This window comes from Haliotis rubra, unplaced genomic scaffold, assembly GCF_003918875.1.
Source record: "Haliotis rubra isolate DU_JTF1 unplaced genomic scaffold, ASM391887v1 Scf28, whole genome shotgun sequence".
NCBI classification, from domain to species: Eukaryota; Metazoa; Mollusca; class Gastropoda; order Lepetellida; family Haliotidae; genus Haliotis; species Haliotis rubra.
In genome coordinates this window covers 922,157-941,098 of record NW_025766891.1, presented here as the reverse complement: position 1 = coordinate 941,098, position 18,942 = coordinate 922,157, and the positions used below count along the sequence as shown (strand labels likewise).

At 41.9% G+C, this 18,942-nt stretch overlaps 2 protein-coding genes across 3 annotated transcripts in view; both read right to left on the bottom strand.

The window, feature by feature from the left end:
• LOC124281119 overlaps positions 1-18,681 on the bottom strand; it is a 38,978-nt gene extending 20,297 nt beyond the window's left edge. For both annotated transcript variants that reach the window (XM_046717130.1, XM_046717131.1), the window contains exons 1-16: positions 18,469-18,681; positions 17,475-17,780; positions 15,029-15,084; positions 14,121-14,267; positions 12,911-12,993; positions 12,193-12,349; positions 11,225-11,495; positions 9,910-10,116; positions 8,613-8,828; positions 7,768-7,992; positions 6,196-6,420; positions 4,870-5,090; positions 4,528-4,604; positions 3,375-3,570; positions 1,950-2,091; positions 1,110-1,346 (exon numbers count right to left, since the gene is read on the bottom strand). In XM_046717130.1, the coding sequence (XP_046573086.1) occupies positions 1,110-1,346; positions 1,950-2,091; positions 3,375-3,570; positions 4,528-4,604; positions 4,870-5,090; positions 6,196-6,420; positions 7,768-7,992; positions 8,613-8,828; positions 9,910-10,116; positions 11,225-11,495; positions 12,193-12,349; positions 12,911-12,993; positions 14,121-14,267; positions 15,029-15,084; positions 17,475-17,780; positions 18,469-18,646 (2,944 nt within the window). In that variant the 5' untranslated portion in view covers positions 18,647-18,681. The remainder of the gene's footprint in view (positions 1-1,109; positions 1,347-1,949; positions 2,092-3,374; positions 3,571-4,527; positions 4,605-4,869; positions 5,091-6,195; positions 6,421-7,767; positions 7,993-8,612; positions 8,829-9,909; positions 10,117-11,224; positions 11,496-12,192; positions 12,350-12,910; positions 12,994-14,120; positions 14,268-15,028; positions 15,085-17,474; positions 17,781-18,468) is intronic.
• The window catches only part of LOC124281174, a 137,556-nt gene that overhangs the window by 44,606 nt on the left and 74,008 nt on the right, over positions 1-18,942 (bottom strand). The gene's annotated exons all lie outside the window — the stretch shown is intronic.

Below are 18,942 nucleotides of genomic sequence, written 5' to 3'. Positions count from 1 at the left end.
GTATGACGCCTGTGTGTGAAATGAGCTTTACTCTGCATGTGACCACCAATGAATACAGCGGCAAAATTTGAGGACCGGGACAAGTTTTTTAAAATTGTTAAGGGCTTTTTTTCAATCGTTTACCAATTTTATGTCCCCTCTGCAACACAACATGTGACGTTGTCGTAGAGCTTTAAAACAAAAGCCATCGAATAGCCTAGTTGTTAATGCGTTCAGTCGTCACGCCGAAGACCCGGGTTCGATTCCTTTCATGGGTTTAATATGTGAAGCTGGTGATATTGCTGAAATATTGCTAAAAGCAACATAAAACCATAACCACCCACCAACTGAAAACACACAGGGCGTTAGTATTCACAGAGCACTGAGGTACGAATTTAACTGTATTGAGTGAGTGAGTGAGTATGGTTTTCGCTGCTTTTAGCAATATTCCAGCAATATTACGGCGGGGGACATTAGAAATGGGCTTAACACATTGTACCCATGTGGGGAAGCGAACCCGTTTCTTTGGCGTGACGAGCGAACGCCTTAACGATTAGGCTACCCCACCACCCCTAACTGTATTGATCATTTGCTCATTTAGTTTGCCGATCATCTTGTCAGTTGGTCTGATCATCTGTTGATATCTACGCCCATAACTGAGTGAGGCTACCCCACCGCCCCTCTTCCATATTGACATGATATTGTGGTACATGTTACCATTCATACACCTATGGGGACGGTGGGGTAGCCTAGTGGTTAAAGCATTCGCTCGTAACGCCGGGTTCGATTCTCCACATGGATACAATGCGTGAAGACCATTTCTAGTGTCGCCCGCCGTTATGTTGCTGGAATATTGCTCAAAGCGGCGTAAAACTACACTCACTCATACACCTATGGGGCGGTGGGGTAGCTTAGTGGTTAAAGCGTTCGCCCGGGTTCGATTCCCAACATGGGTACAATGTGTGAAGCATGTGCCTGGTGAGAGTGCTAGAATGTTGCTAAAAGCGTCATTAATCCATAACCACCATACGTCCAAGTCTCTTAACAAAGCCATTGGTGACAGTTAAACAAATCCCACGTTCGGGGCAGGGGACATGTGTCATTCTTGTACGATGAAACACATAACCTACCGCAGCCTCCTGCCGGACACCTGTCGCCATTACGGCTGGTCACGACAACAGCTGTGATGATGTAGTAGTTCTGCGTGTCCACCTGCCAATAGGGCGCCAAGTCATTGGCGTCCGACTGCCAACAAGACGCCGATATTGCGGTCAGTGATTGTTTTGACCCGTCCACCACGAGCCCTGACCGTTCCGCGTTGGAAGAGGCTGTAGTCGGCTTCCTCAACGAAAGGCTGCGACTGGACTCTGGAAAAACAGTCTGACATACAATTTACTAGACAGGTACACAAAGCACGTGATCCAGAGTACCAGTTCTCAGACTTCCTTTTTGTGGAAGCCGAGGTGGCTGAGTCGGTTAGATTGCTTACTTCGTGTCCTGGCGAATAGGTGCTTGACTCGGAGAGTGTTGGTTCAAAGCCCGGATGAGACACCCCAAAAAGTACTTAGTATCTGTACGTTACTGAGAACGTGTAAGACCAAATATAAAATGTTACATTAGACCAGTTTCTAAATAGAGTTGTGCCTTCATGAAATAGAGGGGCGGTGGGGTAGCCTGTTAAAGCGTTCGCTCGTCACGCCGAAGACCCGGGTTCGATTCCCCACATGGGTACAATGTGTGAAGCCAATTTCTGGTGTCCCCCGCCGTGATATTGCTGGAATATTGCTAAAAAGCGGCGTAAAACCATACTCACTCACTCACTCATGAAATAGACGACGTTCACGGATGACTAGAACAAATAAACAAACTAATTATGTTGATATAACTAGTTTGTTTTATATGCCATTATATGTATATAATAACCTTGTAATTTTCAAATGATATGTTTTTACATCTATACAAGTCCATACCTTTTTGAGTCATCTTTGTCCAGTCTTGATTGAGTTTGATTTTCTTGATGGACAGTTTCTCGTCCTCCACAACGATTTTGTCGATTAGTGGCGCTGGTACGTGGTGGGAGACAGACAGGAGGGTCTCACCTTCAACTAGAATCTGTAAAGGCAGAGTTGACAGTAAACACTCTTGTCTTATCTGATCACACCTGACAAATTAAAACTGTTAAATTCAAACGATTCATTCTTCTTGTCATCGTATGCCGGCAGTTTGTGTTGATTCTAGGACAGGAGAGATACCCAGTATTTTGTGTTCATTTCTCTAGGACCCGTGAAGATCCGGGTCAGAATTGATCTTCAGTAACCCATGCTTGTCGTAAGAGGCGACTAACGGGATCGGGTGGTTGGGCTCGCTGACTTGGTTGACACATGTCATCGGTTCCCCATTGTGCAGATCGATGCTCATGCTGTTGATCACTGGATTGTCTGGTCCAGACAAACAGCCGGCATATAGCTGGAATATTGCTGGGTGTGGCGTAAAACTAAACTCACTCACTCATTTCTCTAGCCGTTGCTGCAATAGTCTTAAAGCCTTCCATGATATAGTTTGCATATTGCTGCTGTGGCATCGAACTACATTGTCTCGGTTACCTTCCACGCAAAAAAAAATATGGATAAATCGATAAGGCTCGGTGATTTGATTTATTGCTTTGCGTCGTACCCAAAATTCTGATGGACAATGCTCATAGTATCAGTTGGGGCGGTGGGGTAGCCTAGTGGTTAAAGCGTTGGCTTGTCATGCCGAAGACCCGGGTTCGATTCCACACATGGGTACAATGTGTGAAGCCCATTTCTGGTGTCCCCTGCCGTGATATTGCTGGAATATTGCTAAAAGCCGCGTAAAGCTACACTCACTCACTGACTCACTCATGGTATCACTCACTGACCGTCTCGTCCATACATTCAGCTGTGATAAGATACGACCAGAGAGGGTAGGTGGTGCCGGTTGTTGAGTGAGTGAGGCGGGTAGCAGTTTTCCAACAATATCACGACAGGGGACATAAGGAAAGGCTTCACACATGTGTCCATGGGGGGAATAGAACCCGGGCCTTCGAAGTGACGAGCAAACCACTTACTTACCACAGGCTACCCCCATGGAGACTCAACTATTTTAGCGTCAAGCCAAAGACCCGGATTCGATTCCCCACATGGGTACAATGTGTGAAGCCCATTTCTGGTGTCCAAAGCCGTGAAATTTCAGAAATAATGCTAAAAGCGGCGTAAAACCATACTCACTCCTTCATTCACTCACTCACTCACTCACTCACTCAACTATTTTAAACTGCCGTGATGTAGCAGGAACATTGCTGATTGCGACAGTGAACCATAAACAAAAAATAAACAACGTAAAGACGCAGGTGCAACGTACCTATATGAACGTACCTGGAGGCGTTCTGTCAGGAAGAGGAGGGCCACGTGAGTCACCCTCCGACCCTGGAACGGCATGGGCGTGTCAGCAGGGATGGTGGTGGATACACCATCGACTTCATAGGAGTATCTGATGTACGGCCCTTCGGTCGGCCACTCCAGGGTCATCTGAATGGCTGTGTCATTGCCGGCCTTGAAAGCGATGTACGACCTGTATTGGACACAGAAATGGTTATACAAATGGCAATATCTGAACATACATCAATAGTAACGTGGAGCGAGTGAGTATAGCTTTATGACCTTCTCATATTCCAGCACTATCACGATGGCGGACATTAGAAATGGGCTGCTTCAATATGTGCATCAACGTGACGATTAGAACGCTTCGATGCTACCCACCCGATCTAATAACATTGAATCAGACTTGATTGTGTAAAAGGTAGTCGTGTGGACAATGTCATGTTGACAAGTGGCATGTTCATTTCAAATACAGATCCTGCTGTCTCTGCCATCTTCCGTAAGGATCTTCGAGCTTATGCCTTTCCATGTGTCCAGACGTTTTGGAAGCATATGCTGCAGCTGAGGTTGAGTTTGTGTGTGTTTATTTCGTGGTTTCCTTTTTTTGGCACACTCAGCAGTATTTAAGCTGTGTAACGGCGGTCAGTAAATACTTGAGTCTGGATCAGACAATTTAGTGACTGACGATTGAGACCGGTCTTGGCCTATTGTATTAAGTTATCTTAGCGCCAAGGTGATAGATAGCAACTTCCATACTCTAGCATCAGCTTACGACAGGCGTACCGCTAAGCCCCAGTGCCATGGTGGAATGTATCACAAATTTGAATTTATAAACAATTTGAAGCGGTTCTTGAATATCTGATGTCATGATTGAGTGAGTAAGGTTAACAGTATTACAGCAATATCACGGGGAAAGACACAAGCAACGGATTGTATGCACGACGGGAATCGAACCCCGCTTATTTTGGTGTGACGAGCGAACGCTCTATCCACTAGTCTATCATATGCCGTCGGAACAAACTGTTTGATAGAGTTTTTCAAAACCAAATAAATTTCTGTGCGAAAAGCTCTTGCCGAGGAAATGGGTTTGTTGCTATTATTGTAATTCAATTTCTATAAAGGCAAGCTATGAACGATCTGGTTACGTTACCCGCTCTGCCTGGGCTCGACCCACACTTCATGTGCAAAGCCCACCTTCAACCGACACGGTAGCTCCACGGACCCGATCTGTGTACACAAATAACACCATCATACACGTTTGTTTCCAAATAAAGGGAGTTACCTAAATACTTCGAGATATCAAAGGTTCGAATACACAGGGACGTTTACAACCAGTTTGAGTGTTTCCTGTTTTCGTATAGTCTTTAGATGTTGAAAAGTACTTACATCAGTTAAACAGATTCTGGCAGAAACATTCAATGGTGGAATCAGGTTGGACCTGCAGGTTCAGATGAAGAATCAAAACGATATTCCAACCATCTCTAACTCCTACCGTCTCATCCGTTCCAGAGTCCACCCTAATGCAGGTCCTGGGCTGACCCTCCCAGCCCTTGTCACTGGTACAGTAGAGGACGTTGTTGTCGTCACAGCCGCCGGAGTAGCCGTCGTCACAGGAGTACACGGCCACAGCCGCGGTCTGCGAGTAGTGGACATCCACCATGGCCTTGTCCAGCAGGGGGGGATTGGGACAGGAGAATGGGCTCCACCCAGTGACTACAAGACGGAAGACACAGATAGTGGGGGTAAACAAGAACCTCATCAAATTATAAATGCAATGACACTTTGAACACTGCAATACCTACTAGTGGTGGTCCGTTTATTTGAAATATTCGAAGATTGGTCGTACTGACTAAACGACTAAGCAATCGATCATAATTTCTCATAATCGAACACAAACAATTCTGGAACACTTGTTTTTACATGATTGGTTTGTCTGTTACATTTCGTAAGCACTGCAAGCTCGTTTCAAGTCATGATTGAATTTATCTTAAAGATTCCAAGAAATTTATGTTCCCAACATACTAGTCATCCTTTAAAGATGTGAAATTTTGCCAAAAAAGCTAAAAGAACTACATGATTTTTTCCTTATTTTTATGTGCATTAACAAATTTCATAAATGACGCTAACCAATTATTTTCGATGATTGATCGGTAGTAATGAACCAATCATCAATTATGAGATTTGAACCAATTCCCAACACTATTACCTACCCACTGAGAGATGGGAGATCGAACTTGGGGAAATCTAAACTTTGCTTTATATAAGGCTTTAGCAGAAAGGGCTGGGCAGAAAGGAAAATAATGCGAGCCAAGGACTGTGAGACAGACTATATTTCACCCCGGATCGTGTTCTTATCAAGTTCGATATCTCGTAATTTCTCAACTTTACTGTTGACTCTCACATTCATCAATTATTTCTCATCTTTGTCGTATAATACCTTACTCTCTCATGCACTGTCTAAACTTGACATGACATTTGATATTTCACTGACATGTTGTGGTGCTTCTTCGGTATGCGGTAACCCATTTAGGTATGTTATGTCTGTGGTATACAAATCTCAACTTGATGATCCATGATGTATTAATTTGGTATGCAATATATTTATTTCAAAAACGATGTCTCACCTTCGGTATGCAAGATCTTATTGCTTGCAAGAAGTCACCTTCTGGTATGCAATATATGTATGTTATATGCAATATCTCTCATTTAGTAAACAATATCCCAATTTTGTCGGACCATAGCTTCGAGATGTCTCGCCCTGCTAAGATATATCTCACCCTGATATCTGATATCTCGCTGCTGGTACGTTATGTCTCACCTTTGCTCCCAAACACCTCCAGTTCACAAATAGTGAGTACATCGCTAGTACCAGCCACGTAATGTACCCTCACAAACCGCCCGAGGACCGGAGTGGTACACTGCAGTTTGTTTCCAGCGCCATCTTTTTGTGCAGTCGCCGTCACGCACAGTGAACCAACAGCTTTAGGGTTGACTTCCGGGTTCTGACTGTACACCCTTATCGCGATTTCTCCATGTTGTGTCTCTGATATTGTTTGTAAGAACAGATATATTATAAACTATATTGTCAGTTTGGTGTGGAATATGCATTCAGAATAAGTTGGCGGCTCTCCGTTAATAGCGACGTCTGTAAAGTTTGAGTTGAACCGTTGACTCATTTCGTACTTCTAGTAGCACGAAACACAATGACTATTAAAAAAATATTTTAAAGAACCACCAGTAAAAATAATAACTATAATGATAAAAAGAAGAAGACTGACTGACTGACTGAGTTTGGTTTTACGCCTCTTTTAGCAATATTCCAGCTACGTCACGGCGGGGGAACAACAGAAATGGGCTTCACACATTGTACCCATGTGGGGATTCGAACCCGGGTCTTCGGCGTGACGTCTAACGCTTTAACCACTAGGCTACCCCACCGCCCCAAAAAGAAGAAGAGGAAAATTGGCAGCAACACGCTTAACGTTTGTGCACACCAACAGATAACCTCCTTGCGATCACAGAGTAAGTGAGTGAGTTTAGTTTTACGCCGCTTTTAGCAATATTCCAGCAATATCACGGCAGGGGACACCAGAAATGTGCTTCACATATTGTACTTATGTGGGGAATCGAACCCAGGTCTTTGGCATGACGAGCGAACGCTTTAACCACTAGGCTACACCACCGCTCCTCATGATCACTGGTACAATCACCGGAAGTAATGACATCAGCTCCGAGGAAACTCAAAATGAGAACACGTTCAGGTGTGATGTCATGACAAGGAATTTGATGTCTGTGCAGACGGCATGACAACAAGCCAATCAGGGAGGTAGATATTTGACGGGTAATGATGGATTGCTTTCAGATGCAAAACATCAAATTTAAGAATAGATTAGCTTCACCTGTATCACTGATAAGCAGGCACGTGTTCAGATTGAACGCAGCTCGTGTAAAGGTATGATACTGTGTCATTTTCTGAAGTATGGGGTCCTGAAGACACATATTTACTCATTCTGTTCTACGAGATGCGAGACCCCTGAAGATCCGGGTTAGAATTGGTCTTCAGCAACACATGCTTGTTGTAAGAGCGACCAACGGGTCGGACGGCAAGACTTGCTGACTTGGTTGACACATGTCATCGTACCCCAGCTGCGTAGATCGATGCTCATGTTGTTGATCACTGGATTGTGTGGTCTAGACGCCATTATTTACAGACCACTGGTATATATAGCTGGAATATTGCTGATTGCGGCGTTAAACAACAACTAACAAATCAAACTACCCTACGACTTTGTAATCACATCAAAGTATTAGCATATTGTTACTTTAATATATAAGATATTAATGAGTACTTATATAAGATAAGTTCTCTGAGCAGAGCAGCTTTACTCACGAAGGAGTCCATACACTTGTACTTCACAGGCGGTGAAGTGGCCCTTTTGCACCCCGTTCATCCGCTGTAGGCGAACAAACCGGCCCGACACTGACGTCACACACGGTATCTTGTTAAAAGTCATGATGACGCCAGGGATGTCCCTACACACAGTGGGCGTGGCCGAGGGGTCAGTCTCGGGGTTGGTATGGTACACCAGGACAGTCATGTCCGACAACTGGTCAGCTGTGAAATATACAAGTTCTTCATCTTTCACAGTGGGATATCCAAAATACAATGAAGCGAATCCGCGATCCGATGACGTCACACTCGTACCGTAAGCTCTTATGATTTGCTTTCTGGTGTACATCTATATTAGTGAGTGGGTTAATATTTATCGTCACATCGGCAATATTTCAGCCATATCGTAACGAGAACAATTAATTATCATATTAAAGATCAATAAAATTAGAAACATATTTTAAACCTGTTGCCGAAGAACAGTAAAACTACTAGCCATATAGCAATATAAAACTAACATAAAATCGGGCTATAGATCACTTACAACTGAAGGTAAATCACCATGCTAGAGATCATGGGGACTTATAGTACTTTTGATACCTGCATGGAACCTAGCCGGATTTACATCATCCCTCCATCTCTTGGTGATAGGAGTTAAATTTAGCCAAAATGTAAAATCACAAAAACACTACGTTTTTTTTTTTACTTTGAATGTTTTGAGACATACGTACCCCCACAGGAGGACAATAACATATTTATTCTTTCTTGGGGTGGGGTTGGGGGGTATATATTTAACAATAGGACGATCTCAGATTTACGAGATAAGGCGATAATTGAGTACTCACGATAGCCATCAGAACGTGGTTGTAGAGCCACGCTGTCGATGTCGTAGTTGTCGCCGAGGTCCACCATCCACCACCCAGTGTTACCAGCGCTGGTGAAACAGCTCCCGCGGGTCCTGACGGCGTTCAGGTTACCGTCGACGGCGTTGTCATACGATGAATGTGCATCGAAATTGGCGTTGCCGTATGTCTGTTTTTTCAGTGCAATGTTGAAACTTTCTACAGAAATAAAATACCACATGTTGCTCGTGTACACAGTTCGTTTTTTAAATTAAGTTTGTAATAATTTATATATAATATGACATTATGTCTGTACTCTAATATATATATATATATATATATATATATATATATACACACACACACACACACATATATTTCAGAATCGGCGCTACGCTATCACGTACTTTGATGTCGTACCACATGACGTCACAATACTTCGTAATGACGTCATAAAAGAAGGGAGGACATAAGAACACGCTCGAGGTTTGTATTGTCCAAAGTAGTATGAGAGTAAATAATGATATTAATTTACCAATTCAACCTGACAATACAATTCCACTCAACTGGTGTTGTATTACTCATAACTGCACTAACTGCGTTAATATACCCACATATACTGATATCCAATATCGAAAACGTCATACTAACACTTCCAGTTTCGAATATACTTCACAGGAAACGGATCTACCTTCGAAATTTAAAATGCAACTTTTTTTCGCCTATTACTGTGCATGTGCGATATATTTCATGAGAAAATTCGCAATCCTCGAAATAGCAGAAATTCAGCGATGTTAGTAAAAATGCAGTCAGTAACAGGATATGTACAACATTTGCACTGCGCACAATCCTTGTTATAATTAGTTTCTAGCAAACATGACCTATTCAGCTTTAACGTTCTAGCTTCGAAAACATTTTGATTCTGTGGCCTAATTGCTGAAAGTATAAAGATTAATATTAAAAATATACCTGAAAAAATAACATAAGCCTTTGTGGTATGAAGATTTTCGAAAAACTTAAGCTCGATTTACAGAATTTTACAAATATTATCACGAATATAAATTCAAAATATGATTTGGTGTTTGATAGTGATAAATTTTTATTCTGAATTTTATTCTTATTCAGGAAACACCCGCATCCGGAACGTCTATGCAGAAAGCGACATCACCATTGATTTCCTTGTCTGGATGATGTAATGTTGAAGTTAACGTACCCATCGGTGACCAACTCGTGTTATTCCGGGACAAGCCGGATCGTGGAGGTTACGGAAAGGGGCGATTGGTGACGAATGTTAACGTACCGTGTGTATTTCCACTTGTCAAGGCAACAGAAGTGACGTGGTACACAGAGACCAGGTCGACCATGACCCACGGCTCAACGGCGACTGTCACGAAGCAGTGGTTAGCGGTGACGTTGTTGTGGGTCTTGCCGTCCACGACGGTGTCCATTGTGTAACGCTCATACATCACGGCACTTGCCAACACGGGCTTCTTGAAAGCTAAATTCCCTGTGAAAATACTGGGATTACTTTTGTATTAAGATGAAAACAGGTATGGAGTTGTCGTGATTCTCCAGGTAAAAGTTAATATGAGTGAGTGAGTGAATGAATGACGCGGGTTTCAACCAGATCTGGGAGAAATAGATCATATATCTTTCAGTCCGATTTTCATGTGATTATGGCTTAGACTGGCAAAATACTTCTACAAGTACTATTTTTTTGCTATCTTATATGCAGGGACAGTTGGGTTGTCTAGTGCTAAAAGCCTTCGCTAGTCACGTTCAAGGCCCAGGTTTGACTGCCCATATGGGTACAATGTGTGAAGTCCATTTCTGAGTGAGTGAGGTTAGTTTTACGCCGCAATCAGCAATAGTCCAGCTATATGGCGGCGGTCTGTAAATAATCGAGTCTGGACCAGACAATCTAGTGATCAACAGCATGCGCATCGATCTGCGCAATTGTGAACCGATGACAAGTGTCAAGCAAGTCAACGAGCCTGACCACCCAATCCCGTTAGTCGCCTCTTACGACAGGCATGGGTTACTGAAGATCAATTCCAGCCCGGATCTTCACGGGTGGATATTGCTGGAATAGTGCATAAAGCGGCGTATACCTCTCACTCACTAACTCACGCTAATATTCGCATTCACACCCACAACTTCACTCTGCCCTTATATAATTCCATTTTAAATGTAGGACCAAATAATGGATGGTGAAAAAACATTGTAAGAAGTTCCGGTGCCCCACTTAACTCGGACTTAAATTGAGTGAGTGATTATTCTTTTACGCCGCTTTTACATCATTGATAATCAAGGCGAGGAACACGAGAAATAGGTTTCACACATTGTAGCAAACTTGGGAATCGAACCCGGGTTTCTGGCATGACAAGCGAACATTTTAAACACTTCGCTGTGCCATTGTTAACTTAAGACGTACGGTGTATCGTGCAAGGTTACGTTCCTTTGTGAAGAGAATCCCCGGACAGTCGGTATGGTGGTACCATATTCGAATGTAATACTGTTTGGCGGTACCTTCGTCAGTCCACTTTCATGCCTCAAATACTAAAATTATACATACAAGTACAGAGCAATAACACGAATAAACGAAAATTACTTACGACCTGTTTCAACGATTACAGGGCTGCCCTCTGTTGTTGCTGCAGGCGTAGTCGATGTAGGTGTAGTAGATGCAGGTGTTGTCAATGCAGGCGATGTTGGAACAGCTGTAACAGGAGCAGGCTTGGGTGGGATAACGGGTTCCGGGGCCCCCGGGGATAAGAGCCGAACTTCTTGTAGACCTCCACGCCCAATTACGGCCAGTTCCTGCACTCCTGCGCCCTGGCCAGCTTGGCCGTTATAATGAGCAGTCTTCTCCCCGTTCATGTAAAGCTATTACAGAAACAAGTACTTTCAATGAAGCAGGGTCCCTTTCCTCAAAGCGATCGTAGCAATCGTAAGTCTATGTTAAAGTATGGGAGTTACGATTACCTTAGCGCTGCGATCGCTTTGTGAAACGGGGCCCAGGAACTTCTTTCCTCATAATTAACAATATATATTAACGTATATATTCTGGAGATATTACTGTTATTCACCATAAGATACAGCCTACCTATAGCACACCCACACGCAGTCACATATGTACCAGCTCGATCACACACACATACAGAAAGTGAAAATTGTCACATTAACTTTTCCAGAACATACACGCACGCACGCATGCACGCACACACACACAGGCACACATTGAAACAATGCACGCTCGCACACGCGCGGACTCCGGAAACCTCATTCATTCATTTATGATCCATTCATTTACACACACTCTCACACATACGCTCACCCACTCATTCACACTTACATCCACACACTCACTCACACAATAACGCTCACACCCAAGCTCTCGCTCACTTACTCATCAATCCACCAACACACCCACACCCACTCAGCCACCCACACAGCCATTCACACAAACTTTAACTCATTCACACTTTAACTCACTCTGTCTCTCACTAACACTCACATTCACACTCACACCTTCACTCACTCACATTCACACTCACTCACTCGGTGTATATACAGTACGTACTTCATATCGTCCTCCTTTACGTAACACCCTCCAGGATCTCGTGGATGGTGTCGGGGCCAAAGGAAATGTTCTCGAATTTGCCTCTATTTGTCCCTTTGATATAGTGACTAGAAACTCGAAGAGTTGTCTCCCTTCCTCCTCTAATCGCACACGGAAGCTGGAGAAAAACAAAAATGAAATACGCTTACACGAAAATGAAAAAAACAAACACTTCGGGCCTGGGATGTGGGCAATGATGGTGTTTGTTTGTTGGTTGGTTAACGCCGCAGTCAGCAGTATTCCTGCTATATGGCAGCGGTCTGTAAATAATCGAGCTTGGACTAGACAGTCCAGTGATCAGCAGTATGAGCGAAGATGTTCGGAATTGGGGTACTATGACATGTATCAACCAAGTCTGCGAGCCTAAGTACCCCATCCCGTTAGGCGCCTCTTACGACAAGCATGGGTTACTGAAGACAAATGAACTTCACGGGTGTTGATGGCACTTTACACCCTGAGAACACTGCACGAATATGTTAACAACAAGGCATCAGACCTAATTATGTATCTCTTTGTAGTGTCCAAACATACCACAGCTGTGGCCCTCGATTGGAGACTACTGTTGTTAGAGTTCTACTTTCATATGTGACGCGAATTACAGCGCCTTAGTCAACTGAAGCACTAGTACACCGTCATGTGGTTAGCACGATTAGCATGAACGGAGTGCCCTATGACGTACTCGTCTTGCGACGTCATCACGAAGTATATCGAGTTGTGGTCTGTGAAGGGACAGTCGAGGATCATGGTATTTACGTCTACGCTCTGTCAAAACAAAATAAATACATAAAGACAATCAGACAGCTACACCATTAATAATATACATACACTAAGTGTATTCGATTGTGTGTAGTTTAACGCCGCACTGGAGGTGAGGTGAGGTGAAATTGGGTTTAACGTCGTACCTGTGAAATATTTGCCATATGACGACGTTCATGCGTGTGTATGTGTATGTGCGACTGCTTGTACTAGCCCAGACTGAAGCTGGTTTTATAGTGCTAGCCAACTGAGATACCATGCCGCAGTGAAGCATGAATACCCCCACTCAGACACATTATATTGACTCCGAGCCGACCAGTCCTTGTTGTACCCATTAATGCTGAGCGCCAGGCAGGGACCAACAAGTACCATATTGTCTTTTGGTATGACGCGGTCGGGGATCGAACCCGCGACCTTCCGCTCTCCGGGCGGACGTTCTAACCACTACTCCACGGAGGCGGTCAACGCCGCACTGGACAATATTCCAGCTAAGTGTAGGCGGTCTGTAAATAATAGAGTCTGGACCAGACAATCCAGTTTTTGACATCATGAGCATGATCTGGGCAATTGGAAAATGATGTCAACCAAGTCAGCGAGCCTGAGACCCGATCCCGTTAATTGCTTCTAAAGATAAACATTGGGCTCTAAAGATACATTCTAACTAGGATCTTCACGGTAACTTAAACATATGACAGTGTTTGAGTGAGTGAGTCTACTTTTACGCCGCACTCAGCAATATTCCAGCTTTATGGCGGCGGTCCGTAAATAATCGAGTATGGACCAGAAATCCAGTGATCAACAGCATGGGCATCGATCTGCACAAACGTGAACCGATGACATGTGTCAACCAAGCCAGCGAGCCTGACCACCCGATCCCGTTAGTCACCTCTTACGACAAGCATGGGTTACAAAAGCTTCATTCTAAGCCGGACCTTCACGGGTTTGTCAGTGTTTGAATTACAAGAGGGTGTACAAAGCGTTACATATCAAACACACAAGCAGACATATATACTGACGTACAAAGAATGTGTTGTGAATATAGGATATTTTTTAAATGATCCCAAAGAACCAAGTGTGTAGACTTGGATGGATCAGTTTAGGTGCTCTTCACGGGAGACGCTACTGAAGCTCACCTTGAAAATCACACGGCCACACCTCCCAGGGGGCGCTGTCCAGACGTCGTTGTTCCTGCATTTGCTCACGTCGTTGCCGTCACAGATGCCGTACTGGTCACTGACGCATGTGTACCTTGCTACGGCCTCCTGACCTTCATACGTGAGCTGTGATCGAAAGATGAGTGAGTAAAGTTTAACTCCGCTTTGACCAGTGCATCAGTTACCTCCAAGTACGTTACGTCAGTGAAAGAGGAAAGTATTTACCCCCACGATCACGGGTGTGGCGTAGGCAAACCAAGGGCATTATGGGGGACAACTAATCAGTGCAAATACCACACGACTAAGAGCGCAACGCTGCGTCTGGTGGTTCACCGACCACCTTAAATATGGCGAGTGAGCTTCCAGCAGTATTTTACTATTATCACGACGGGGAACAGGGTCGTCCCAATCCATACATTAGACATAAATAACTTGATAAAATCCTTGCTGGATATAAAATGAAGGTAAAGTATGTGAGTATATTACAGCAAGACAAGAGGAACACCAGACATGGGCTTCACTCATTTATCCATCTGCAGAATCAAACATCCTGGTCTCAGTGTTATGAGTAAACACTTAACCCACTCGGCTAATTATATCGTCCGGAAAGTATATGGTACATGTATCAATATACCATTTAATCAACTCGCGGCAAACGTACAAATATAATCGGGTTAATCCAGGATTCGAACCCAACATCACAGGTTGATCCTGAAGAATACTTCTATGTGGTTTCATTATTTAGAATGTAATTTGGTTTGAAACGTCCAAAAAATGCAATAAATCTTTTCTCATAATACAGAGCGACATAATATTTCACTTTTCGGCTTTACTGCTATATCATGCACATCTTTAACAAGTGAGACACTACAATAAGAATACCACACCCGGGTCACTGCTCCATCGGGGTTTGGGGGAGACACGCAGTCAAAGGGACTCCGAACTGAAACAATGAGAAAAACATGTACTCCATATGGCCGAATATTACATAAACAATTTCTAAAAGTGTGTGGGTTGACAAAGATTTTGCTGTAACATGAATATCATACACCGAAATAATGGTAATATCGAATGAAACATTCCGTGAAGATATTTAACAAGGAATGCCACGATACATCGATACATCGATGCATCGATACATTTTTTTAAGGTGATACAATTATCGATACATTCAAAACTGTATGGATATTTAGTTTTGAAAGTATCGGTTTAAATATGTTTATGTATCGTTTACATTTTGCAAGTGTATCATCTTTTTTGATGTTATGAGAGTTATAAATGATTTCAAAAACAGGAGTAAAAGAAAGATTAATGTTGGAAACATTATACATATTGTTAAATCGGCATTCTAGAAGTTGATGAGTCAAAAATGAAACACAACATGGATGAAAACTTTTTTGTTTATTGCATTGAGCGAGGTTTCGATGTAGATGCGTACATCTTTATCAAGCTAAAAGCACAGCCCTGGGCTTGTAACGCTAATAGCTGCAATCAAGGTATATACTGTCACTTTGGGGTCTTAGTACTTTATAAAAGGATATTATAGTATTACGACTCCATCAGTGACAGCATATACCTTGATGGCAGTTTTTAGCGTTACAAGCCCCTTTGGCTAAAAGCACATTTTTAGTTAAAAACATTTTTAGCTTGATAAAGATGTAAGAATCGAAACGTCGCTCTATGCAACAAACAAGAGGTTACCATCCATAAAGTTGGATGTTTCATTTTTAACATCTTTTAGAAAAATTAACAAGCGAAGTTGAAAGAGTGAGTGAGTCAGTTGGGTTTTACGCCGCTTTGAACAGTACTTGTTAATCTGCGGCGAGTCAGCTTGGTGCTGGGAAGGAATGCTGGGAAATGTTTCAGAGGACGTAGGTTTTAGAGGGTGACCATTGGGTGAAGACAAAGATTATTGGTATGGCGCTGTCAACCCAAACATAAAATAAATATATGTTGTTTGTTATAATTGTAAATAGCTCTTGTCCCATAATATGTTGTTTTTTTATAATGGTCAATAGCTCTCGTTTCATATGTTGATTTGTTATAATTGTAAATAGCTCTTGTCCCATAATATGTTGTTTTTTATAATGGTAAATAGCTCTTGTCCCATAATATGTTGTTTTTTTATAATGGTAAATAGCTCTTGTCCCATAATATGTTGTTTTTTTATAATGGTAAATAGCTCTCGTTTCATGATATGTTGTTTTGTTATAATTGTGAATAGATCTTGTCCCATAATATGTTGTTTGTTATAATTGTGAACGGCTCTTGTCCCAAAATATGTTGTTTTTTTATAATGGTCAATAGCTCTCGTTTCATATGTTGATTTGTTATAATTGTGAATAGCTCTTGTCCCATAATATGTTGTTTTTTATAATGGTAAATAGCTCTTTTCCCATAATATGTTGTTTTTTTATAATGGTCAATAGCTCTCGTTTCATATGTTGTTTTGTTATAATTGTAAATAGCTCTTGTCCCATAATATGTTGTTTTTTATAATGGTAAATAGCTCTTGTCCCATAATATGTTGTTTTTTATAATGGTAAATAGCTCTCGTTTCATGATATGTTGTTTTGTTATAATTGTGAATAGCTCTTGTCCCATAATATGTTGTTTGTTATAATTGTGAATGGCTCTTGTCCCATATGTTGTTTGTTATAATTGTAAATAGCTCTTGTTCCATAATATGTTGTTTGTTATAATTGTAAATAGCTCTTGTCCCATAATATGTTGTTTTGTTATAATTGTAAATAGCTCTTGTCCCATAATATGTTGTTTTGTTATAATTGTAAATAGCTCTTGTCCCATAATATGTTGTTTTGTTATAATTGTAAATAGCTCTTGTCCCAAAATATGTTGTTTTGTTATAATTGTAAATAGCTCTTGTCCCATAATATGTTGTTTTGTTATAATTGTAAATAGCTCTTGTCCCAAAATATGTTGTTTTGTTATAATTGTAAATAGCTCTTGTCCCAAAATATGTTGTTTTGTTATAATTGTAAATAGCTCTTGTCCCAAAATATGTTGTTTTGTTATAATTGTAAATAGCTCTTGTCCCATAATATGTTGTTTTGTTATAATCGTAGATAGCTCTTGTCCCAAAATATGTTGTTTTGTTATAATTGTGAATAGCTCTTGTTTCATGATATGTTGTTTTGTTATAATTTTAAATAGCTCTTGTCCCATCATACGTTGTTTTGTTATAATTGTAAATAGCTCTTGTCCCATATACTGTCTTGTTACAATTGTAAATAGCTCTTGTCCCATAATTTGTTGTTTTTTTATGATTGCAAATAGTTGTTCTGTATATTCTTAGTAAAACTGTCCCAGTACCGGTGGTTTTTGTCTGTTTTATAAAGGCTTGTGTGATTATCGTGAGGTTGTTTAGTCTCTGAACCAAGGGCGTTATCTCGTCAAGACAGGAGCACACAGGAGGTGGCGTTGGATACAACGCCGTGGTAGTTGACGTTCGCGTTGTCGTAGTTGTTGGTGTAGTAGTAGTTGGAGGTTGTGTTGTAGTTTTCGATGTAGTTGTCGTTGTGGTCGTTGCTGTGGTCGTTGTTGTGGTCGTCGTTGTAGGTGTTGTTGTCGTAGTTGACTGCGTAGTCGACTTAGTAGTAGTTGCCTCTGTGGTTGTTGCTGTAACATTACATTTATATATGATAATTGTTTAAAAAGAACTTCCCATACACAAAAAGTCACATTTTTTATGCGAGGCACAAATATAGACTCTGTCAATTATACTTAACTAAAGAGAAATGGGAACATCTACAATTTTAAACAATAAATTTCGTTTCGTTCCGATACCATTTTTTTTTTCATGCTCATTGTTTCCATTGTTTGAGAACATACTGATATAATGTCATATCCATGTTACGGAAGCGTCCTAGTGGCACAGTCTGAATTTTTTTTTCTCCTAATTAGGACTTAGTATCTCCTAATTAGGAGATAGGTAAGTCCTAATTAGGAGATAGTATGTCCTAATTAGGAGTTAGTATCACCTAATTAGGAGATAAAAAAATTCAGACTGTGCCACTAGGACGCTTCCGTACCTTGTTTATGACGTCTGACGTCGCTCCAAATTTCGGTACACGTGAAGATCCGGGTTAGAATTGATCTTCAGTAACCCATGCTTGTCGTAAGGCGACTAACGGGATCCGGTGGTCAGGCTCGCTGACTTGGTTGACACATGTCATCGGTTCCCAATTACGCAGATCGATACTCGTGCAGTTGATATCAGATTGGAACCCGAGACTAAACTCCTCAGATATCTACGGCCTCCCCACGATATGTCACTATTAAGTTGATATTGCAAAAACAAACTTACTGTCCTCAACGTCCAGCTCACAGTTTCTGATTTCGGGATGGAATATATATCCCTTGGGACATTCTTGAATCTCCACCGTCCTCTCCCCTCTACAGAACAGATGGTAGCGCGTGCGGGGGATGCCGGGATACGGTATTTCCCCATCCGGTTGTCCAACACAGGAAGCGGAACACGCCATGCAGTGCTCTCGACCCAGACACCGCCCTATCCGGTACTCACCTTGATGTGACAAGCGACATTTGTATTCATAATTAGAACTATTCATAATATTCAAATAAGTCAAAATGGGGAGTTCTTGACAATTTAACCGAAATCATTTACATACAACGTATTCCGTTACTTCATAAACTGATGTCCAAAAGAAAATACACCTGATTTTTGCGTGAAAATGAAACATGCCACAATATTACAGCCAAATGTAGATAAAATTAGCGAGAGCTGATGGAAACTGTAATGTATAAACATTTCTCTCAG